The sequence below is a fragment of the Hippocampus guttulatus genome, chromosome 1, assembly GCF_054856545.1.
Source record: "Hippocampus guttulatus isolate MCC_2025c chromosome 1, RoL_Hgut_1.0, whole genome shotgun sequence".
NCBI lineage: Eukaryota > Metazoa > Chordata > Actinopteri > Syngnathiformes > Syngnathidae > Hippocampus > Hippocampus guttulatus.
This window is the reverse complement of record NC_141261.1, coordinates 30,529,302-30,554,759: the sequence shown is the minus strand read 5'-3', so window position 1 is coordinate 30,554,759 and position 25,458 is coordinate 30,529,302. Positions and strand designations below refer to the sequence as shown.

Below are 25,458 nucleotides of genomic sequence, written 5' to 3'. Positions count from 1 at the left end.
GCTTCAACATTTGACATTACAGCAGAACAGATGATTTTACTGTTGAGACCAAGTTGCAGTGTGTCCGGCAGGTTGGTTGTCGTCATACAAAAGTAACTTTTGTGTCTACATTTGGAACATGGGCACAGAACAATACAAATTATTGTCATGCGCTTCCAAAATAATACAATTAGTATCCCAAACATACAGTTGCACACAGATGTGAGGACAGAATACTATTTGAGCTACTTGGATACCACTACTTTTTCCACCCCCCCCCCCAGTGATCTTAGTGATCTTGCTCAATAGATTAACAGCAGAGTGTGTACATTCCGGTACAGTCACATATGCCACCATGAAAATAGAATTCTTTGAAAGTAACAGACCAGCACAGTTCTTTAGATTCCTGTTGCGGTTTCACTGCTGGGTGGGCCGACTCGTGATCTGCTCCGCAACCACATTGAGGCAGGCCTCTTGAACGAATGACGGGGGCAACATGTGACAAGTTTGGCAAAGCGGTTTGTCTACACTCCTCCGAGCAGCCTCGCCTCAGTCAGCAACTTTGGGCAAGTCCCCTTGTCTTACTCAAATTTGGAGGCATCACGATCAACCCCAGCAAGATGGTTTATATACGCTACATTCTAAAACGGCCAACATCCTCACTGCAGTTCAAAGAATGGAATGGCGAGGACGCCGGTATCGGCACACAGATTCTGCAGAGTCTCTGGCAAGTGGGTGGGTTGGGGGATGCTGCGTAGACCGTACCCCTCCCCAGTCCTTTTGCTCCTTGTCCACATCCCCACTGTGAGCCAGCCGGCACGACGTTACTCAAAGCGCTCGTAGTTCCTGGTTTGTCTCACTCGTGGGATCATGTCCAGCAGCAGCCTGCAGATAAAAAGTCAACAAGGTGACAGCATTTTTTGCAGAAACCATGCAAAGGATCTGTTGCTCACTTGACTCCATAGGCAAAGATGATCAGGCCAATGAGGACACCTATTGTCCCATCCAGGTACCAGATCATGGGCTCATGCTTGAACACCTCCGCGCTGATGAGAATGGAGAAGCCCATGACACCCCCCACCAGAGAGTTAAAGCCTTAAAAGAGAAACAAGCAGCCGGTTCGTCTTTGCTGTGTCATGACCTGCGTGTCGGCTCTCCCGGAGCGTGAATGACGTACCGTCTGTAATGAGGGCCCGACTCGTGAGCACCTTGCCCAGCATGAACTTGATGGTGGCCAGGAAGATGCAGACCACGCCGCTGACAATGGAGACGCTGAAGAGGAAATCATCCTGGCGAGAAATGGATTCACTCGAGCAGCCCAATCACAGCGTTCTGAACTGAGTATTCTCTCTTTTATCCCCGTTTCAGTCGGATAATTTTGGCCTTCTGGAATAATGCTACTTCATAAATGCATTCCTTTTGTATAATGGATAATTAAATCTGCATCAGCCCAACCCACCTCTTAAGAAACAGTGATTCCCTGCGCCACTACATTTTTGTGTCGGGTGGGATATCATCGGGTGTGCTGTGGGGAAGTTATTCCATTTCAATTGAAAATGATTACTTATTTACTCTAAATAATGTATTGTTTGAAACACCGCTACGTTTCCATATGTGTTGTAATTGTATTACAGTTTATTTAAGTTTTTGTTCACAAAAATGACATGGGCTCAAAGACATGATTTTGTATGACCCTGCTGAAAATGAAGCGGATGACGAGGATGATGGAACAATCGGCATGGAAGCGAAAAACTTGGTGGGATGCCTCCACGTGGCGCGAGGGGGAACGCCGGGGGTCTCGAGCCCCTGCTGCGGCTAAAGACCTACCAGCTGACGGGGAAGGAGAAGGGACCTCACCGGAAGGAGAGACACCCGATGCTCGCCCCGCCGGAACGGAGGGAAGTGGGAGTAGCCGCCCCACAACCCTCCTTAAACAAAAGTCAGGCGAGGGCCCTTTCAGGACCCGCACGTGGTGCGACGAGGGGGGATAAAGGTTCCCCAGGGGGTGAGATGGGGATGGTGAGAAGGAAGCGTAAGCAGGGCGGGATGGACGAAAGACATGTGGGAGGATGGGTGAAAGACAGACTGGTGGGGATTCACCCCCATCCAGGCCCTGGCAGGAAGAGGGGAGCGAGGAGCAGGGACGATAAAAGAAGGGAGAGGAATGAAAGGAGGGGAGACAGGAGGAAGGGAAGGGTGGGACGGGAAAGGGGCAACAGACTGGAAGTTCGGGGTAAGAATGAAGAACGAGTGATAGTCACATGGAATGTGAGGCGACTGAGTGTGAGAGAGACATTTAGAAAGAGGTTGAGGAGAGTGGCAGAAAGAGTCAACAAGGAAAAATGGGAAGTGGTACTGATGACGGAACTAAAGGCAGAAGAAGCCGGGGTGGTGTGGTTGGGTGAGGAGGAGGAACAGGTAGCGCTTGTTCATGGGAGGAAAGCCGGAGTGATGTTGAGGGGAACGGCATTGAGGATGTGGATAGAGGAAGGACAACAGAAGTGGCTGGGAGAGAGAGTGGTGGCGGTGGTGCTGGGAGGGCTCAGGCTGGTATCAGTCTACCAACCGAGCTGGGGAACGGATGAACGAGAAATGGAGAGATGCCGACGAGATATGGGGAGTCAGGTGGCGATGGGAGGGAGTGAAAGACTGGTGATTGGAGGAGACTTCAATGCAAGTGTGGGAACGAATGTGAAGATAGGAGGAGTGTGTGGGGGGCATGGGTTGGGGAGGATGAATGAAGCCGGAAGGGACCTAATAGAATGGTGTCAGGAGCACGATCTGGCATATGTTAATAGCTATAGGAGGTTTAGAAGGAGGGGGACGTGGCGACACATGGCGAGTGGAAAATGGTATGAGTTGGATGGATTTCTGGTGAAAGGGAATGAGAGACACCGCATGGTGAAAAGGATGTGGACTATGAGTGAGTATGAACTGTCAGATCACAGGCCGGTGTGTATGCAGGTGAATGGGAAGTGGAAGAGATGGAGGACAGAAGAGAGGATCCAGCGGAGAGTGGTGCAGGCGAAGTGGGAGGGGTTGAAAGTGGAGGAGAAGAAAAGAGAATATGAGAAGAGGACAAGAGAGAAATTGGGGGAGTTGAATAAGGAAGGACTGGTAAAGGAGGGCGGGTGGACGGAGCTGGCGAAAATAATGGTGGAAACAGCAGTGGAGGTATGTGGAAGGGAGAGAAGAGAAATATCCAACCCTTGGACGGTAGGGAGAGAGGAGGAGATAGAAGAGATAAAGAAGAGGGTATGGGAGAGGGTAGACAGAAGGAATAAGATAATGGAGACACTGAATGCGAGGAGAAGGCTAAGAGTGAGGGGAGGAGGGAGAGGAGTGGGGGAGATGGAAGAAGAGCTCACCAGACTAAAAGCGGAAGTGAAGGAAGCGCGAAAGGAATTGAAGAAGTTGCTGAGGAGGCTGGAAAGAGACTGGTGGGAAGGAGTGATTGAGGACTGTCAGGAAGCATGTTCTAGAGGGAGGATTGGCGAAATGTACAAATGTTTGAGGAAGATAGGAAAGAGGGATAAACCGGCCGCTCGGAGCACGACTGTGACGGCAAATGAGTTTAGGGAGCATTTTGAAAGTGTGTCGAGAGAGAGGTACGAGGAAGAACCAAGAGTGATTGAGGAGGCGGTTCGAGGAGCCGTAGATCTCAGGGACGATTGTAGGGCGAGCGAAGCAAATAAGATCATGAATGAGGTGCCAGATAGGGAGGAAATCATGGAGGCTATGTGGGAGATACGAGAGTCGGCACCGGGAGAGGATGGGGTGAGAATAGGATATTTACGGAATGCGTGTGAGGAAGTGTTAGGAAGGGGGATTAAGATAGTGAGGGAGATGTTTGAGCAGAGGGCGGACCAGTGGGATAGAAGTGTAAAAGTGGGACTGATGGTACCGTTACATAAGAAGGGGGACAGGAATGACAGAAACAACTTCAGGGGAGTGTGCCTGCTGAGTATGTGCAGCAGGGTGTTAGGAAGAGTGCTAGCGAAGCGACTGAGTTGGTGGGCCGAACACCTGAGGCTCCTTGACGAAAACCAAGCGGGCTTTAGGAAAGGGAGGTCCACAGCAGATGTGACGCAGATGATGGTACGCATACAGGAGGATGTAAAAGATTGTAAGAGAAGAGTGACTCAGGAAGGGGTGAAGGATGTGAAGGATGACGACTGGCCATGTGCAAGACTGTTAGATCTGAAAAAGGCGTATCCGAGAGTGAGTAAACCAGCGTTGTGGTTGTTGCTGGAACGGTATGGGCTAAAGGGCAAATGTCTGGATACCATTATGGACCTGCATGAGACGACAGAGTACAAGGTGAGGGGAAGGGAGGGAGTGAGTGGAGGATGGATGCCAGCAAGAGGGCTGCGAGAAGGATGCTCTACATCGCCGATCCTCTTTAATATCTACCATCAGGCGGTGATGAGGCAGGCACTGGCGGCGAGGAACCGAGATGGCAGGGAGGAGAAAATGGTGGTGTGGAGGTGGATACCAGGAGGGTCGTTCGCAGGGGAACATGGCTGGGAGAGAGGGAGCTCGGAAACGAAAGAAGTGGGGGTATCGAGCGCCTTGTTTGCAGATGACACTACTATAGTGGGAACGAAAGGAGAGATACACGAGAGTGTAAGGAGGGTGAAAAGTGTGATGACGCAGTGGGAAGAGAGGAACAATGAGGAGAAGGAGGAGGTGCTGGAGTTTGGAACGATAGAGGGGGAGGAGATTAGAGTGTTAGGAAGCTGGATTGGTACTCAGATAGACGTGAAGAACAGGATGAAAAGGGCGGGACAGCTATGGGGGAGTGTGAAAGGGTGGCTGAAAGGGACACGACTATCAAAGCGGTGGCAAGGGAGAGTAGTGGAGGCGTGTGTGGAGAGCAGCTTGTTGTATGACTGTCAGGTAAGAACGTGGTTGAAGAGGGATGTGGGGAAACTACAGAAGTGGATGGATAGGTGCTATAGGTATGTGTGGAGTGATAGAAATGGAGAACCACTGAGGCAAATGCAAGAAAGGGGAGTGAATATGTATGATGTGAGGAAAATGTTGGGAGTAAAATCCGTTGAATGGAAAATTGAGAGGAGAGTGTTGCAGAGAATCGGACATGTGATGCGTATGGGGAATGAAAGACTAACAAAAGCTATGGTATTGGGATGGTGGGAGGAATTGGAAGGAAGAGGGAAGAAGATGGGGCACAATAGGAAGACGGTGTTGTATTGGAAGAGAGTGATGAGGAATGCAGGAATGGACTGGACGGAGGTGGAAAGATTGACGAGTGATAGGGAAGGATGGAAGCGGAGAGTGAGCGAGCGAATGGATCACCTGTATAAATGGGAAAATCAGAAGGGTCACAGATATGAGGTGGGTAGGAACGAGGAGAGACTGGGAAGGAATGTTAGGAGAGTGAATGATGGGTTGGTATGTAGGTATGAGGGGTGCGGAAAAGTATGCAGGAGTAGAGCTGGTCTAACCATGCACGAAAAACGCATACACCGCAGGAACGAGGAACAGGTGGAGTTTGAGTGTGGGAGGTGTGGGAGGAGGTTTGGGTCGAAAGGGAATAAAATAAGTCACGAAAGGAGTTGCACGGGAGGGGCGTATGAGGAGAAGGGAGAAAGGAGACAGTGCGGAGGGTGTGAAAGGTGGGTGACGAAAGCAAATTATGCCAGACACGTGAGAGGCTGTGAAAGAGTGGACGGAGAGAATGAGGGGGAGAAGGGAGGAGGGAGAAGGGAGGGAGCGGGCGGGGCGCGTGGAGGGGGGGCTGGGGGGAAACGAAGGGCGAATGGGGGTCGCGGAGGGAGAAGGGTGGCTTGCGGGAGGTGTGGGAAGGAAATGTTGGCGGGGAACCTTGCAAGACACCAACGGGATTCGTGCCGGGTGTGGGACCCGGGAGGGGGGGCAAGTCCCTGACGGGGGCCGATTGCCCAGGATCAGAAGCGAAAAACTCCGAAGCACATGTCGAGCTGAGACAATGCAACTGGGTGTTGTAGACTGCTCAGCCAATTGCAAGGCTTCAAATGTATAAACAGCCAACAATTCAAAATTATGTTCACATCTGCAGACTACTTTATCTTCAACTAACCTAAGATGATAAGAAGGTAAGACTTACTCCAAATAAACAAGCGGCCTCAAAAAAGTGTGCAAAGACAGCCTGCAAAGTGACCTTTAGCGCATTGAAATTCAACACATTGACGCAGTATAAGCTTGGCATTTGGGCCCATGGGAGGGAGAAAAATACTCCCCCTAGGGAAAAAAAAATGTTTTGAAGAAGAAACCTTGCACAGAATGTGAATTATGCTTTGACATTTACTTTTGACACTCAAAAGCCCTCAGCGGAATTGAAAATGCTAAATCAAAGGAGCACCAGAAAGTAGGGACTCTATCTGGAGATTTCAGTGCCCTGCAGTTTTTAAATCCAAGTGTTCCACAAGCCTATTCGTTTCTGCTCACTGAGTGGAATTCTATGTGACAAACGCAATCACGTTTCCACCCTGATTTTGGAGTTCGACCTTTGTTGCCATTCCTCCCACATCCTCCACTCCGCCTCTGCAGAGACAACCGTGACCCAGCGGCATCAGTGGACGAGCTTTTTGAAGCCATCCAAAGGTTCCCAACTCATTCTTCAGCTGCTAGCGATGACACCAGCTCTGCTACTAACACACTAGCGGGCTGATCATTTGGCTTGAGTTGAGGAGCCAAATGTGCCACAATTTAGTTCATGATCACACTGTGAAAATGTGTTTCGTCTGACACAGAGGCATCTCCCATCATGTAACAGCTGTGTTCTTCTTCGGACCTGCTCTAGAAATCTCGAACAAAGATGCGCATTACTTATTTCCAAGCGGTAACGCTTCGGTGTGAGACGCGAGGAATGACTGGCCTCCACCCATGCGACCCAAGTCGTAAAATAATAATCAAGCAGATGAGTTAAAAATAAAACCAGCAGTATCTTTTCGCCCATAATTAATGAGATAACCTGACATAATGTACGTTGCATAACATAAGCTCTCCTTCCTCTTCAATAGGGATTGTGCCTTCTGCTAAAATCTCAAGTGGTTGTGCAGCTGCGTGTGTGCTAACGTTTGCTCTTACCACTTCAGGCAGCAGCTTGGTGGCCAGGTCATGGATGGCCTTACCCAATATGCACAAGGAGGACAAGATGAAAATCACACCCAGGATGACACAGGCACTGCGGCGGGAAAGATGCACATGATCGGTTACAGAACCACACATCCACAAGCATACTGTGAGTAATTAACTCAATAGCTTTTTCTTTTTGTTTTGCAAAAGGGTACTCGTGATGACAGAGAAATATGATGATAAGCATAGAACCAGAAAAATTTTTGGCCTTTCAGTCATCCTTTTTTTTTTCTTATTGCATTTGACAACAGATCCTATCTCAGCTGACCTGGTGCAAGAGGCTAGTGCACCCTGCAACGGTCGGCAGCCATTAGCAGTTGTATGACAGTTAAGATAAGATAAGATAAGATATCCTTTATTTGTCCCACACTGGGGAAATTTACAGCCTCCAGCAGCAAGAATGTAGGCAGAAAGAAGAAAAAACAAACAAACACCGTTCAATTAAGTGCAATATAAAGGATCAGAGTTAAGAATTAAGGAAAAAAAAGGATTTCCTGTGTAGTGTTAATATACTGATAATTTTTATCGAGGCAAGAGTCTAATGCGGATTCAGATTTTAAAATAAAGTTGGAAATTGGAATAAGTCAGCAGTGGACCAGCACACCACAGACAGTGTTCCACTTGAAATTTGTCTCTCCTTAGGCAGCATGGTCGTGTCGTTTACCACATATCCATTACAGTTCTGAAGGGTTCAAGTTCTTCCCGTGCTGGTGTTAGCTTCCTCTCATAAGAAGAAGAAAACCTTTATTTGCCTCACAATGGAGAAATTCACAATCCACAGCACCAAAATTGGAGGGAAGAGAGTAGAAAAAGAAAACAGTATTTGTATGCACAAAATGTTAAAAAAAAAAAAAGAAATGTTGCAAATCATGCATGGTTGGTTCATTGAAGACTCTATTCGGAGTCACCAATATGGTGCTCAGGTGGCCCCCAAAGGCCTCATGAGTAGCCTGCGAGCCTGTTCTAAAAATAGCTCACCGCTTACAGGACAATTGTGATTTCCCAGGAATGCTGTTGTAGTGATAATCAATACCAACACTGGATGATACTTATGGAAATGAAATGTTGCATAGACATATTTATCCATTATAAAAAAATCATTAAAATCATGATTTATAACTACAGCTATAAGCATTTTTTTTCCTGATGCTGATATTTGGCGGAGTTTAATTCCAATGGCTGATTGATTAAAAAAAGAAAAAAAAAAGCTTCCGAGTTAAAGTAACTTTTTTGCTCCCTTAACACTTAATATAGTAAAGATATGAAGTGCAGGCAAAGCTTTTGAATACTTTTTCCTTTTGTACACAGGTGTCAAAGTCAAGGCCCGAGGGCCAGATCCAGCCCACCACATCACTTTGTGGCCCGTGAAAGCAAATCATGATCACTGCTAAAATGTGTACCGAACTGGTAAATTGTCACGTGTAATAAATAACGTTGAAATTGTGTTACCCTCGTTCCACTCGTTTCAACAATAATTGAGCAACAACAAACAAATGGTTGACTTGAGTGATTTCAAAACTAGTAATCCATCCATGTGTTGTGTACAAGTAATTTTACCCCGAGAAACTTTTATTTGGTTTCACTTCCGTAACGGTCCTCCGAGGGAAGACGTAACTCCAAAGTGGCCCGTGACAAAAAAAAAATGAGTTTGACACCCCTGATTTAGTGTTTAACTTTACAATTGAGAAGAAAAGCCCCAAAAATCTACCAATGATTCTGGCTATTTTCACCTTTTTAAAGAGTTAATATCAGCCGACTAAATAGGTCAGAACCTACCAATAACATTATTCAAAGCTGAACATTTCTTCTTTTAGAAATGTGTATCAAACTGGCAGTAGACGTAGCTGTTGGCATTAATTCCTTTCCAAGAAGTAGCTCTTTGCTTCACAAAGGTTGGTGACGACGGCTCTGTACTGTCTGCAGGTTGGTATATACGTAAGTGTTTGTCTAAATCTACCTGTGAATGGCTGGTGACCTGTTTTTGTTTTTTCATGCTCAGCGTCAGCCATACCGTCACACAGTCGATGACCTTCTGAAGGGCAATATAAGTGTGATGATGTTATTGATATAATATGATGAGCTGTGAGCCTATTTACTCCGTTAAATTATGTGGAAATGTGCAAAACTGCAGCCAATCAGAGTCCAGATTTTCCTTCTAACTGGTTTGCAACTTGATATAAACCGAGTCTGCCGATAAATGAAAGAAGAATCAGTAAACAGAAAATAATAGTCACAATGACCGAACGTGAAGCTAAACTTAACTTAAAAATCATTATGTGTACATTTTACGCCAAATTATTCTTCCCGAGGGGTCAGTTTCTAGTATTTCACTGCATTATTTATTATTGTTCTAAATTTGTTGTAGCCTATCGTTGAATAAAAATATTTGAATTGACTGAAAGAAATGTATGTTAACATATTGAATTACTCTGTCCTTATCTTTGTTGTCTGTCCCACTGCTTTGAAACTGGCACTTTAAAAGCAATGTAAATAAATAAATAAATAAATGCATAGCCCCGCCAGCAACCACCCCCCATCAGCAAATGGATGCCGGTCTGCGAAAAGCAAGTACTTGTCCACATGATGCAAAAAAGGTTGGCGAACACTTAACCTTTCAGCAAATCGGCTCTAAATATCACATCTAACCACTGAAAGAACTTTGAACAACATAATTGATTACTGCATGCACAAAGGCTGTCATTTCACATGAGCTCATGTACAGTGCATCTGTGTTTTGAGTGGATGCAGTAACCTCGGATGTGAATGGTTGGGGGCCCCTACTTGAACTGTCACCTTACCGTGATGGATGGGTTTTTGTGTACCAATTAGAGGATGAGACGGGAGTAGATTTTGGCTCCCGTCTCATTCCACTCCCGCAGACAAAATCCCGAACCATCCTGCCACAAACCATCGTTAAAAAAAAAAAAAGATTATTATTATTGTTATTAATCCTATCCTGTCCTGTCCCGTCGAAAACTACACCCATCCCATCCCACTCTTGTTCAGAATGACTCCATTCCCGTACCGCTCCCATTTTGATGGTCAGCTACATTAAGCCCCCACCCCCTTTCTTGTGGACTCGCAGTTTTTTTCCCCTACTACTGTAGATTCCCTCTTCCCGTTTTCCGTCATGTTCCTGTGAACTTTTTATCCTGTACTGTCCTATGATTGAAGGTGAAGTTGATTCTCATCTCGCATGAATCTAATGGGATTTCCATAAACTGCAGGATTCCGGAAAAAATGTCAGCCTCTTGTCCCAATGATTCTTGGAGCTGAGATATTGGCAAACAGGACCTAGGGGAGGTACCAAGCTAAACACGGCTCAAAGACCCCCAAGATCCATCCATCCATCTATCCTCATGAGGTCGCGGGCATGGTGGAGCCCATCCCAGCTGTCTTCGGGAAGTCGGCGGAATACACCCTGAACTGGTTGCCAGCCAATCGCAGGGCACACAGAGACAAACAACCATTCACGCGCACAATCACAATTACTGTCAGGAAAATTTCTCGTGTTCCATATCTTTAATTTTAAAGAATTTCGATATGCAGTCAAGGGATTGAGGACGTGCGTTTTGGTGATCTAAGTCGAACAGCTCTGCTTTTTGTAAATGTTGTGGTTGTGTTGGCTTCACCAATATGTAATCTTGCACTCTCACTGGAGTGGATCACAGCTGAGAGTGAAGTGGTTGGGATGAAAATTAGCACCTCAGACTCTGAGACTACAGTACTCAGTTTGAAAAATGTGGACTGTCCTCTACAGTTTAGGGATGAGACCCTGCCCCAAGAGGAGGTGTTTTTAAGTATGTTTGGTAGTGATGGCAAAACGAAACTTGAAGATGCTTCATGCACCAACTGTTGTGTACTTTATATTGAGTCCTCTAGATGGCACTCTCTGTTCAACATAAGTCGAAAAGCACACTAACTTGCCATTTCTTAAACCTCTTTCTTTAAACCAACAGTGCCATCGAAGTGTCTTGAAGCTTCATTTGCCCATCACTAATCTTGAGAACTTGTTCACCAGTTAGCGAAGAATGGAGCCGCTGATTGACAAGCGAATGGGTGCAGCATCTGCAGTGTTCTCTGTTTCTATGTCAGTCGTGGTGAAGAAGGAGCTGAACCAAAAAGTGAATCTCTTGATTTACCAGTCGTCTACGCTCACCTATGATCACAAGCTGTAGATTTTGTCAGAAAGAACAAGATCCAAGAAGACATTTGCTGAAATGGATTTCCTCACCAGGATGTCTGGCCTCTCCCTCAGAGATAGGATCAGATCCTCGGCGACCCAAGAGCCGCTGCTCATCCATACTGAGAAGAGTCAGATGAGGTGCAAGGAACAAGATGGATGATTGGATGGATTACAGTAACAGCCAGCATCACACTGGTTACTGCAGCAGGACATGCTACAGCAACCAGTCGGGTTGGCTAAATATTGAGCTTGTTACTGTGGCAACCAGTTATTATTCAGCTCCTCCATTGTGACTTTGTGAACATGGCAGATGATGGTGATTGCGGAGGGAGGCTCTCTAGTGCGAGCAACTCTATTTCCTAAGTCGACAAGTCATGAAAGCAGCCATTAGCATGAAATATGTCATTTGATGTGGGCTAAAATATATATGTTCACTAAGGGGGCGAGATCAACATGCATTTTATTTTTCTGTCGCATTTGTGAGCCGGAACGCCTTTACCGTAACTGTAGGAATTAACAACTGTTTCTATTTTGGTTGAATGTCTGTTTGTCTGTGTTTCTCACACACACGCACGCACGCACATACAACCAGGTGGTGATAAGATGCAAGTTGCTCATCTATAATTAGTCCCAATGGGCCAAGGCAGCGCCCACATGAACGGACAGACTAAGGTAAACTCCCCTCCATCGTTAGGATTATGTTCCAGACCACCCCCATTGTCAGTGAAATACACAATGTAAATGTGGATCTCACCGCAGGTAATTGCTTTTTGCAGCCCAGCTACATGGACCCTGTTACCCTGAACCAGTTTTCTTTTACATATTTGTTTAACAAATCACTGTTATATATGTAACAGTGATTTGTTCAAACCATTTTTTGGGTAAATTACTGTTTTCGTTTATTTATTTTACTTAGTTGCAATACAAGTTAATTGATACAGAAAAAATAAGTGTTTATTCAAGATTTGTTAAATTTGTTTTTAGAAACCCAAAAAGTACTAATATGAATACCATAAAAGCAATGGATCGATAAGCAGTATAGTCAGGAATAGTTAAAATCTTTATGATCCTATCCCTATACATGATCCTGTGCCACCTCCACAGTGGCTGAAAGTGGAATTACACTCCAAAGTAAACAACATATTTTGGGTTACAACTGGATCAAAAACATTTGCGAAATAGCCGGACTGCGAATCTGGAACCCGCGATGAAGTGAACTTTACACGACACGCAGGACTCACATGTATTCCCGATGAGCAGAGTGGACGGCTGCAGCATTGCTGTAACGCCACAGCACAATGAATGAGGAGAGGACATCCAGCGTGGCGTCAAACTGAAGACACACAAATGACATTTAAGAATATTTGTGTACATTTCACACACATTTAAACAAGTGAATTCCACTTACAGCAAATCCAAAAGCAGAAGCGCTGTGTCGCATGATCGAGACAGCTGGAAAACACCAGAAGAATGGGATGAAATACACAACATTGTAGAGTAGTTTTTAGGGTTTGAATTACCTGTCTGCAGCAGTTATTATGAACAAGCTAATGAGTTGGACACACACGTTTATAGGGATAATGATGAAATATTGACAAAATAAAATAAAGTCGGTCACCTTTTACCTACGGTGGCGCATGATCTGCATCACTGGAAGTTGTTAGCGGTCAGAAGTCTGCAATTGCAGCCTGGGATCACAGCTATTGTGCTATATCTTTTATTGTTATTATTATTATTCTCATTCAGGGTTTGTTTCATGTACAATTCACCGATGGCACAGGCAAAGAATGGGAATCTGGAGCACAAGAAGTAGCACTTTAAAACGGTACATGTACGTACAATAGTTTCTACACTTCAACACACTGCAAAAGTGTGTCTCGTACCTCTGCGTCAGGTCCGTATTGGCAGTAGCTCATGATTTCCTTTTTATGAACTCTCACACTCTTGCATCTACTTTATTTTTCTCTTTCGTTCATGTTAGGTACCTGCATGGCTGTTGCTCATCATGGCATGCATGTGTGAATGCGTGCATATGCGCACGCGCGCATGAGTGGGTCAATCCGGGGAGTAGATCTTCGGTCAAAAAAGGTTGGGAACCCCTGTTCTACATTGACTAGGAAGAAGGCTGAACTGAAAAAAATTAAATAAAAAAATTCTCTCCAAATGAGCCAATGACAGTCTAATTTCATCCCGCTAGTTTTTGCTCTTTTTGTTTGGCCACATGTCGGATTCCCAGGGGCTCACCACCTGTGGGATTGGCCAAGGGTGTCAGTGCAGTGCCAGCCAGGTTGTGGCTAGTACCCGGCTACAGAAGCCGTCCCTAGCGACATGGATATCACCTCTCTGGCAAGGAAGGAGCCTGAGCTTTTGTTTGAGATCAACAAGTTCTAACGAGATAAAGTTGGGTTTACTTTCAACAAATGTATTGGGCTGTCAAACCGGTCTTCTTCAGAGGGGTTGGACTCTGGGCTAGCACTGAGGAGGTGTGGGTATATATGGAGGATGCCCCCCCCCACCCCACCCCAAATCTAAACCCAGAACGGTGCTTTTCTTTGTTGGATTTACTGTATATACTCTTCATAATTTATAAGAAAGATAAGACACCATAAGAACACCATAAACAAGCATAAGGGTGTCAATATACTGTATGTCCTTGTACCAGGACACAGTGGTAGCGTCTTTGCTATAAGAGTGAGGAAGGCTACTTGACCGATTTGGCAGACCAAAAGATAACGTGAGGGCCTGCTGGGTACGCTTGGCAGAAAAAGTTTTAACTCCCGCCTATTTGACCACAACCCAGGGAAAGCAGGGGGCATTGACATGTTCCGTGCCTCTTGTTTATGTGACTACCCAGAGGTGTGGCCGCAGGGTGGTCGCTGTCCGTCGTTGCGGTAATCCCTGAAGCGTTGGTCAAGTCATCGGAGTCCTGACAGGCTTTTTTAGCCTGTGGGACTCCAGAGGCAGTTAATGGGTACCAAGAGGAATGCAGTTTTGATGGTCACTGAGGCAAATTCTCAGGCATAGGAGGAGTTCAGTGATACCATAAATAATGATTCACAAATGGCTTGAGGAAAGTATAGTCCACTATCAGGCGTCTCAGGAGGGGGAAGCAGTGCACCAGCAACACTGTGTAAAATGGGGATGGAACACTTCTCACCTCGATGGATGACTGGATGAATGGACGAATTTCTGTATCAGTTTAATTGTGCGGGATAAAGAAGTGCTCGCGTGCTATGATGGATGTTTGTTTTGTTTTAAAACTCTTATGGTTAGATCCTGCTGCCAACCTGGCTCTAAAATGCATTCCAACGGTCCGTTCTGCCCGGTGGTTTTCATGAATCACGGTGAACGGTAAACACTGCTGCGGGTGGTTGTTCACACCTGCAATGGAGTCAGAGGGAAGAGGAGACAAAAGAGGAAGCAAGATGCAAATGGGAAGTGGGGAGGGTTCCTCTCCTCCCTGGTTTATTTTTAGTGAGAGTCTCTGGGGGGGCTGACAACCCCTCCTCAGCTACGCATGCAAAGCGCTCTCTTTCCTTTCATGCCACTTGTGCTGCAAAAATAGAAAAATCCTCCATTTCCTCCTCCTCTTTCACCATCTTACTCTAAAGTATAGCCTTTCCACTTGTGTTTCATCATACATTGAACATGATCGTGGAGGTTTTTGTCACACCATTAGTGGCAGTATGACCAACCCGCTTGGCTATTTGTAATTAAGGTGTTGAGGAAAAGAACTGTAGTGCACAACCTCGTGTCAGTGATACTGCCACGCTGTTGTGCTATGTAGTGGTAAATTGCAAAGTGCAATCGCAGTGTGAATTTAAAAAAAAAATGCAAATTTTTTGATGCGGGTCTTGTTTGGATGCTTTGAAAAACAGCATGCGATTTATTGACTATTACTTGGTAATATACAGTACATTGAAAAAAACTTGAGCTGTTAACATGGTAGCAAAGACCAGGTATGAATGGGCGGGGATGGGTTGCAAGGTGTCATATTTCTAAAACAAACAGGGAGAAAGTCTCCTGCTCATTAAGATTGCTGCTACGGTTTGCATGTGAAGGACATTGAACAATGGCTAAGACAGAGGCGGGCAAAGTAAGACCCGTTCCGTTGGTCGCACACGTCCCGCTTCAGTATTCACATAATTAATAGTCCTGTAATTTTTTTTTCTTGAATTAATTCCAGATTTCTGTCACCTTAACATTGGTTGCTTTTATTGTACAGTATATTCATTCATTCATTCATCTTCCGAACCGCTTCATCCTCACTAGGGTCGCGGGTGTGCTGGAGCCTATCCCAGCCATCTTCGGGCAGTAAGCGGGGGACACCCCGAATAGGTAGCCAGCCAATCGCAGGGCACACAGAGACGAACAACCATGCACGCTCTCACTCACACCTAGGGACAATTTAGAGTAATCAATCAGCCTGCCACGCATGTTTTTGGAATGTGGGAGGAAACCGGAGTACCCGGAGAAAACCCACGTAGGCCCGGGGAGAACATGCAGACTCCACACAGGGAGGCCGGAGCTGGAATTGAACCCGGTACCTCTGCACTGTGAAGTCGACGTGCTAACCACTGGACTACCGGGCCGCCCATTGTACAGTATATTCATTTTATTATTAGACGTATGCATGAATCGGTGGTGACTCAACTGCCGAATCTGAATTTTCCGACGAGATTCGGAACGGGTGACCCCAAAACAAATGTAAGTGTCATTTCTCTTTTCCCTATTCCCTGCCCTCCAATGTCATCTCTGTTGTTACCTTCGCAGGCCCCCCAGACCATAGAAAACTGCAGAACATCAAAAGGTTGCTGCAGTATGTAGGGAGTGCCATGTTGTGTGTGAAAGTGGGCTGCGTTGAAACAAGCACTAAATTCCCCTGTTAAGAAGTCAGTCAATAAAGCCCAGCTAAGCAGTGTATCGACGCCTTTGTTTACTCGCTGTTGGCCTCTCACACCGTACTAGCAAGGGAGTTTGCCACCTTCGACGGTGGACGGGACACCAAAATACCCAGGTTAGCTCAGCTACGAGTAAATAAATAGAGGCAGACTTTGCATGCGATCCTGAGGTGCTGTAATTCATTTTGTTGTAATTAACTTCCCTCATTAAGGAATTTGATGTTGACTTATGGAAAATAAGATTTTAAAAATCTAGTAAGATTCATCATACGCATTTTTTCTTCTTTTTTTTTTTTTTTACACTACAAATGTCCGGTCCAATCTGTCTGATCTAAAAATCAAATGTGATCCTTGGACACCAAGTTTTGCCCATCCCTCAGCTGAGGCCGAACACTTGTGCCTGAAATGTCATTAGCTGAATATAGGTCGATCTCTTCCTCCTCGCTTCATGGTTCCCGATTCCTTCATTAGGAGCCGAGAGGAGGAATCGCATAAAAAAAGTCGACAAGCTGAGCCTACCAGTCGTTAATTGGCTCCTACTGCATGCTTGTCACATTTGACAAGCGCGCGTGCTCATTTTCAAATACTGCTAAAAACTCTTGTGCTGCCGAGGTGTTTTAACCAACACACACCTAAATTTTAGCTCATTGCACATCACTCGCTCAAATTCTGTCAAGGAGTAGCAACAACAGGAGTGCAGGAGCTGGAAGTGATATTCTAGGTGTCCGTGGAGATGAAATGGGGAGCTACAGCACGCGAGTGTGATAAAGTTAACGAGGCACTGCTGCACATGGCAAGTTTCACACGCACGAGCACTGCAATGCTAATGTTTGACACAGAACGGATCTGTCAGGGAAAGTTTCACACGCACGAGCACTGCAATGCTAATGTTTGACACAGAACGGATCTGTCAGGGAATGGCAGCAGATGGTGTTATCGGCTCTACATCAAAACTGGCTACGGTTAGATGAGGCCATTGCATTTAATGACACTGTTAACAAGTCCGGATTCGGAATATTACACATGAAACAGCTCAGCTGGAAGAGGAGAGGTCTCCTTTAAGACATCAATGCATGCCACGCACAGCTCCACTCGTCTAACATTCACATGACACGTAGGCCAAATATGAGTCCGGCTAGCCTGCCACTGCAGCAACCGTATCAGAAAAGGAAGGGGACAGCGTGGTGTTCAACAACACGAACAGGACTCATTTTGAACCTGTTTAAACTCTGATGATTGAAGGCACAGATTGTGACCCCATTAAAATAACGACTGAATTTTAAACTCAAATCACATTCTAAATGTCAAAAGGGCCCACAATGGTCTTACGGTGACAGCATTTTTGCGGTTTAAAAAATTAAAAGATGGTCAGGTCCGATCATCCTCTCACATTATGTTACTACAGGTATTGCAACAACTGGGATTTTTTTTAAAAATTAATAAAAATATATGACCTATCTGCCAATAAGACAGAAAAAAAATTTGACTTGCCAAGATTCCTCAAAACAAGTAAACAAAGCTGGCCTTCAAAAAAAAAAAAAAAAAACTCCCCCGATGTCTTAAAACGAACACATTTTATACGACATACCAGAGGAGGGGTCTCGTGGATTTGTTTGTGCCTTGACCTTAGACATGACGACTTGGTTGTCGCTCATTTCAAACATTAAATATGAAATTAACTTGTTAATGTTGCTCTAGCGAGCGCAAACAAAAAATGACACGATCGAAGGATTCGCCTGTCAATCGTGAAATGAATGCTTGGAGCACTGGCTTACCAATCAGTTAAATGCTCGTTATTGAGAGATGCGCCTTCCCATGTCAGACAGGTGGCTCGATATTGTCTCGTCGCTATGCTGTCATGCTTGACAAACTTTGGCTCGTAAAACGACATTGCGTTTTCTTAAATGGCGAACAGCTGGTTGTAAATTTTTTTGACGGACAACAGACAGCTCGCCTCAACATCTACCTTTGTTTTTCATTTGAAGACCATTTGTGTCCAGTAAATAGTTGTACATTTGTTAGCCAGTTCTTAAGCTCAGTACATTTTTTTTCATAACATCAGCTCATGAAATGGATCACATAGGTTCTTATCCTTGGACCAACTTGGAAAACCCGATTGCATTCCATCAATGCATTCCTGTACTACAACATACACTGATTTGTTTTTACTGGGTATGTGGTGTCTGGTCTTTCGGGTATTTGGGCTGAAGCACATTTACCGGTAATTAGATTCATAAAATGTATAATATTGCTGAAATTAAATGATAACCATCATGAAAAGATTTGATCAACTAGTTCTTTAATTTCAAACCTGCTGTAGCTTCACCTTCAAAATGGCAGCTGAACAAATAGCAGTTCAAATGATGGATGTGATTGTTTTTCTCTCTTTATGCCTTATGTCTTTAACAGACACTGCAGGCATCAATTAGCTGACTGGACTTGCTTTGTCCAAGAAAAAAATGACTTTCTGGAGACTTGAAGGTGAATGACTTGTGACTTGATCCCATCTCTACTACATACATCTATGGAATGTTGCGGTTTCAAGTCGATAGACAGGCGACGTGGTGAACGACTGGTTAGCACATCCACATTATAGGACAGAGGTCACGGGTTCAAATCCAGGTACCGGCCTTCCTGTTTGAAGTCAATTGATCACTTTAAATTGGCCTTAGGTGCGATTGTGAGTTTAAATGGTTGTTTGCCTATGCGTGCCCTGCGATTAGCTGCAGTCAACCTGTTCAGGGCTTACCCCGCCGACTAGCCGAAGACCGCTGGGATAGGCTCCAGCATGCCCGCGACCTTCGTGAGGATAAGCAATTCAGACAATAGATGGATGGATGTTGCTAGACCTCCTCATAACCAGCAATAAAATCCCAATTCAAACTTCTGAAACTCAATTGAAATTTTCTAGGTGGAAATAAATATTTGTTTGGAAATGAAATGCTCTCCCACAAAAAAAAACCCTGCCTGCTAAGATCAATTTTAGATATTTAATTTAAGTTTGATTGTATATTTTGCAGGGTGAGACATTACTGGCTGTCAGCAGATCCCCATCTTTTAAGATCACCATTCATTGTCATCTACTGCTCGTTCTTGTCCAAGCATACATTACTAATTTGAGAAACTGCTCAGCTTCACAATTTTGCTTTCTTTCTTCACAGTTCTACACTCAACAAAGGTCAACACTGTATTATGTGCTACTCTAGTCATTATTCATAGTACCAGTAGTATTAATAGTACTGAAGACGGAATGGATGGGTGTGCAGTATATTTCAATCAAAAACCTCATTCATTATGGTAGTACTCTATTACCACTAGTAGACCTGCTCAACATTATTCCAAAATGTGTTTCTCATATTTTGTTTCCCACTTTCAAGAGGGTCAAAATATTAGAGAACAGTTGTCGGTGAGATACAGCGGTGTTTTACACCACTGAAAACGACGACCATAATACAAAGCAGTAAACATATTGTAAACTGAGACCATGTCTTCACGGTGTCACTCAAACGTGAACGGCATTTTCTTTGAATACACAGTATAATGCAGCTCTTGAATTGGATCTCGTTAATTTGCAGTTAAAACATTTCGAAGGCCAGTCACTTACTGAAGGCGGCAATCGCCAGGATGATTGTGGCCCCGATGGACGCCCAAGAAACCCACAGGGCCTTTTTGCGGTAGCTTTGTGCTTCGTGTGGTTTCAGGCGCATGCTGCTCTCCAGAAGACCTGCAGTTATGAAAACGGGGCACAGTGACGCTTGCGGATCAAGCTGCTGGTAACTTTGTATCTCACAGTTCATCGATGTATCCAAGTCAGGAAGGAAGCATGTATGAGGGACAGCAAATTGTCAAGCTTTTTGGGCGACGCCAACCGACGTGGGAGTACAGCATAGATGATTTTGAAGATTTGCTATGAAAAATAAGGTGCAAAGCCCAGCTTATGGCTGCTTTGTGATCGTGACTTGTGACCTTAGTTAAATAAATAAAAACTTTCAAAAAGCATATGAAAGGTAAAGATTATTACAATGTCAAAATAATTATGATTATGCTTTCATTGTTTAAAACTGTCTACATAGTATGCAGGGCCCCTCTCAGCGAATGTGAAAGTAGAACTGAATTGAGAAACTGCATCAAGTTGCAGTGCCTGCAAATTTTTCTGCTATTATACAGTGACAGTTTAGTTGAAGCTATTTAACTTTTAAATATGTTTGTTTGTTTTAAATAACTCTTTGTTTTCAACCATTTAGTTATATTTTGACTGAACCACGTAGGCTCAGTTCAGCCCACCACCTTGATATTCAAGCGAATTAATTGATATTCAATCTATGCATATGCACTGCTTCATAATAATACATTGAATATACTCTTTAGGAATAAAACATCTTGGTCCCACTACACGACTGTATTTTAAGGCTGGTCGTTTGGTTGTACTTGGGGAGCCGAGACTTGGTGCTGTAAAACGCGTCCAATCCCACAATCATTTGCTGTAATCTGATTTTGTCACGTCCTGTAAAATGAAATGTGTATTTAAATATGCCGAGAATCCATGAAGTTAACAAATTGTTTTTCCGTGCACGAAACGGGGCGTTTCTCTCCAAAGATGCTCTCTGCCTATAAGTGTCAAGACTTTTCCTTGGCATTTGGCACAGAATGGCCTTTACGCACCATGGCGTGTACCGCCCAGTGTCAACTTTACCTCCGTCCTCGATGCTCTCGGTAATCCTCATCTCCTGGTCCATCTTGATCAGCTCTCCCTGACTGCCGTTGCTGGCCTGATGACGCGGGTGGTCTTCTCGCTGCTTGGGGGAGTCCGCCTGCTCGCACTGACCGTTTCCCCCCGTGGGCTGCCTTGCTGCAGTCGAGTCTGGGTCGGCGGGCGGGTCCGGCAGTTTGTCGTCCGTCATGTCGGCGCGCTGCCTTGCGGACTCCTATGAGGCGCTCGGAAAATGTCACACCCGCGTGAGAAGTGCGGACGAGGGCAGGCCGGGAGGCACGGGGAGGAGAAGAGAGAGGAGTGGGCTGGCGAGACTCCCTCTTTACTTGCGCCACATTTTCGCTCGCTAGAATTAATTCGCAGTACACTTCTCACAGCATGAGAACTGTCGAACAAGACGTTCCCATTCGAAAGACGGAATGATCAAATGTCTCCTGTTGGACATTTACATCAAAAAAATCTAGCGCAGGATCATTAATACTTATCCACAAGTATCCCACCCGGTATCCTCCCCTGCTTAGGTAGGTCACGGATATTCAAACTCGGTCCTCGCGGTCCGCGTCCTGCATGTTTTCCATCTTTCCCTGTTGAAAACACACCTGATCCAAATGATCAGCTCATCAGCAAGCTCTGAGGAAGCAAGACACAGATCCTGATCATTTCAATCAGGTGTGTTGCTGTAGGGAGAGATGGAAAACAGGCAAGACATCGGCCCTTGAGGACCGAGTTTGGACACCCCTGATGTACAGTGTAGGCTACTGTTCCCTGGGGTAGTCGCAGACCCCTGAAGGTCAGGCGTGAACGATCATGGAGGTGAACAAAAAAAAATGGCCAAACATAAATATTTATAAAATATCTGACACATATACAACAATATATCTTCATTTCTATAGTGCTTTCACAACAGCTGCAGCTGTAAAGCACCATACAGAACATATATCAACAAAACAATAACAGAACACATAACATAAAACACTGACAATAATGAACAACTACAGTGGCACCTCTATTTACAAAATTAATGTGTTCTGGAAGAAATTTCCTCACTAGAAAATCGTGTAAGTAGAGACACGTTTTCCATGTAAATGCCCTGATCCGTTCCAAGCCCCCCAAAATCCAGACAGAAATGTTTTATAAAGCATAAAAATGCATCAAAATATGTAGCAAATACATCTTACAATTAGATTATTGCACAATAAATCAGAGTTGTGCATAAATGTAAAAAACAAAAAAGCAAAGAATAAAGAATAAAAATGATGGTCGTTTAAGTTTTAACTGCGTCCTCATCCTTTTTTGCCCGCTTTAGTTCATGTTGTCTCTCAGAATGTAGGCCATATGACACATGACACATATTTATTTATATGCATACATAGACGCAAATAGAAGTTCCTCTTAGCCAATGGGATGCCAGGATAATGATGGGTACTAGCCAATGGGAGAGCAGCTGTTAGTATGTTGCGTAAATGAAACTCGGTGCTGCGAGTAGCAACCCATTCTATATTTTTACCTTTCGTATCTTGAAATTTCTTTCGTAGCAAGAGACAATATTTTCCCGTTGAGGCGTTTCGTAACATGAAAATTTTGTATAAAGAGACGTTCGTAAGTAGGGGTACCACTGTATTCCTACATACACCTTTTTGACAAAAATATAATTGATTAAATAAATGACATTCAATACATCTTTATTTATTTCTCGCTTTCATAACAGCTGCAACCGTAACAAAGCGCTTTACAAAACCTTTAACCTTACAATAATACAACAGAACACGTCTGTGTCCTATGTGTTGTGTTATTTTTGTTATTGTGACTTCAAAATGGCGCCGCGTGAGTGGCTGCCTTTCCAGCAGCAGCTATATTTTGTTGTTCTACTTCTTCCTTTCATAACTTTGCTGCTGTGAATTGGGAATTTCTCCATTGCGAGACTAATAAAGGGTTTCTTATCTTATCACACAAAACACTGACAATAACACAATGGAAACACTATTCCTTCATACGGCTTGCTGTTTGAAGTGGTTGCAGATGAAAGAGGAGCGATTCAAAGTCTCCTTTCACCGAGACATCATGATCACTGGGGGCATTGTGTCACACATGTCTGCTACAAGCTAAGTTTGAAAGTAATCAAGAAGCTGTAGCATCCATTGACAGTGAATGGTTCAATTATCCTGTCCCATTTAGATCTGCTTAAATTCCAAGTGCCAATTCATCTAAAATGGATAACAAATAACAGCCACCATTTACAGTGAACCTCTCATACATTGAAATACATTTTTAAAAATGAAATACCTGTATGCCTAAAAACAACTAAAAAGGAACAGAAAGAAAGAATTGCTGACACTTGAGTGTTAAGTTTGCTTAATTCTGCTATTGATGTTTTTGACATTTGGCCTGTCACTCTGGGGCTGCATGAGGGAGATCCAAATCCAGATGTGTCATTCTAGTGTTTTTGAGTTTCCACATTTGTTGTTGATATGGACCGGTATACATATTAGTTGTCTCTCTGAACCCTGTACAAGGAAAAAATGTGGCAAGAAGCTATGAGGCAAAATGTCAAGAACTTCTACAAAATCAAGTATTTGGAGACAGAGTCGTGAGCAAGGCTAATAATCCGATAGCCAGTTCTCTGTGAAGCAGAGTATATATGGCAGCTGGTAATGAGGCATGATGAGTGTCAAGTGTGGCTCGTGAGGGAATGCCCACTCTCCAGCTGGAGTTTGAAAAAAAAGAGAGCATACAGGACAGGATCCAAACAGCTTTCAGCCCAATTTTCAACAGAGGGTGCCACCTCGAGGTGTCAAAAAATACAATATCTGGTTCATGAAGCAAATTTAAAGCATACTTTTCCATCAATCAATACCTACAAGTAATTTTTAAGCTGATTTCGAAAATGTCTTTATTTTTTTTCGACCACATCAGGTTTTGATATTTTCGTTTTTAAATTTGACCTATAAAAGCGTGCACAATCCAGATTTAACATGCCTTGTAATTTATGATGTTTCAGGAAAAAAAAATTCACCTGTTTCTAAACCTAAACCTTAATTCATGAATATTATTCAACGTATTACATGTTATTCTTATTCTTATTGTCGCAGTACTGTATTAGAAACAGCTCCCATGCAGCATGGGGTCCATTTCTGTTGTGCCGTTATCAACACACAAACGTCGAACAGATCCAGATCAAATGTGTGATTTGTGCCTGCCCGAATAGTTTCAATTAAAAGTGAACTTGGCTAAACACGGAGTTAAATTGATTAATGCGGTGGCCAACAACTGTAAAGGAGTCACATACCACGTTAGGTCTTAATGGAGGTCAACACTGTAACAACAAAAAACTGTTCAAAACAATTTGTCCCAGGAAACTCAAGCGACTGCTTCCCTGGTACACAAGTGGCACTGTGGTGGTAAAACATCACATGGCCACTCATGACACGGACTGACCAAATCCGCGTGACCCACCCGGCGGTCGGGTACCAGTTGCCATAGTGATCTATCCTCGTGGGACGCCATGCCTCACGTCACTTCGCCGCCTGTCGTCATACGCCCCCCCCCCCAAATTTAAACCATTTAAACCAAACTACAGTACAACTCCATCTAACCGTTGCATTCTAGACGAAACATTTTCCATTTTAAGTCGATCAGCAGAAAAGTATCACTGATTCAAGTATAGGAAAAGCACAAATTAATGTACAGTAACTACATTGAATTTGATGCAGTTTATAATTTGTTTTAAAAAAGGTAAAATAATCATACTCTAAATGAAAGCAAATACCCATTAATAATATATTAACTAATTATTCACACAATGTTTTTCTTTTGCGAGAATACAAATGGAATGAAACTTCCCAAGAGGGGATTTTTGTCTGACTTTGTAACTTCAGCTATGTAAATAATACAGCATACATTATGGACATTTCTGGCCAAGTAAAACCCACGAAAATGATAATTATTGTTTTTTTTTTTTTAAACTCGTTATAATGTACTGGATGTGTTCTACCGGATAATTTATCTATTTTTGGACAAGGGTTTAATGAGTGGCTGCCTCTCCAGCAGCGCATATCCCTGTTTGAGTTTCTTTTCGTCCTTTTACCTTATTTATTTCTTCTTCCCATTTTGTTTTCTTCTTTCTTCTTTCTACCCACATTCTTGCTGTTGTAGGCTGTAAATTTCCCCAGTGTGGGACAAATAAAGGATATCTTAATATCTTAATTTCGTTGATTAGCTTAGTTTCCGGACTGCATTCAATGGACGCAGTGGAGATAGCCCCCTGCTGACCATGGACGAGAATTACATTTAATTTTTGAAAGTTGAAAGCGCCCTCTGCTCGCGGAAAGGCAATACTGTACAGTACTATTTAGGTTTTGCATTTACTGTACTGTACAGTAAATGCAAAGCCTAAAGAGTACAAAAAAGTGGTACATGTACTGAGCTATAAAAACACGCCGCATGCCAACAAATTGGAATGCTGAAAAATGTTTTATGCAAATGAAAAGAACTGAATTTGGTAAGTTAAACGAGGTGTCATGAGTAGCAAAAGACAGAAGAAA

General features: G+C 44.0%; 1 protein-coding gene across 1 annotated transcript; it reads right to left on the bottom strand.

The window, feature by feature from the left end:
* Positions 1–9: 9 nt before the first annotated feature.
* On the bottom strand, positions 10–21,447 carry LOC147211331 (transmembrane protein 163a). Its single transcript, XM_086126019.1, has 8 exons — positions 20,900–21,447; positions 19,811–19,930; positions 12,714–12,757; positions 12,547–12,638; positions 7,072–7,168; positions 1,157–1,268; positions 933–1,074; positions 10–864 (listed from the first exon to the last, which is right to left on the bottom strand). Exons 1-8 carry the CDS (start codon positions 21,105–21,107, stop codon positions 804–806), a joined length of 876 nt encoding a protein of 291 aa, XP_085982145.1. The 5' UTR covers positions 21,108–21,447; the 3' UTR covers positions 10–803.
* Positions 21,448–25,458: the final 4,011 nt, after the last annotated feature.

Coding starts and splice junctions, on each gene's coding strand:
- LOC147211331 (XM_086126019.1), bottom strand. CDS start 21,107: ATGACGGACGACAAACTGCCGGACCCGCCCGCCGACCCAGACTCGACT. Junction 12,758..19,810: donor CCTGGCGATTGCCGCCTTCA/GTAAGTGACTGG, acceptor GGTGTTTTCCAG/CTGTCTCGATCATGCGACAC. Junction 12,639..12,713: donor CTTCTGCTTTTGGATTTGCT/GTAAGTGGAATT, acceptor GTGTGTCTTCAG/TTTGACGCCACGCTGGATGT.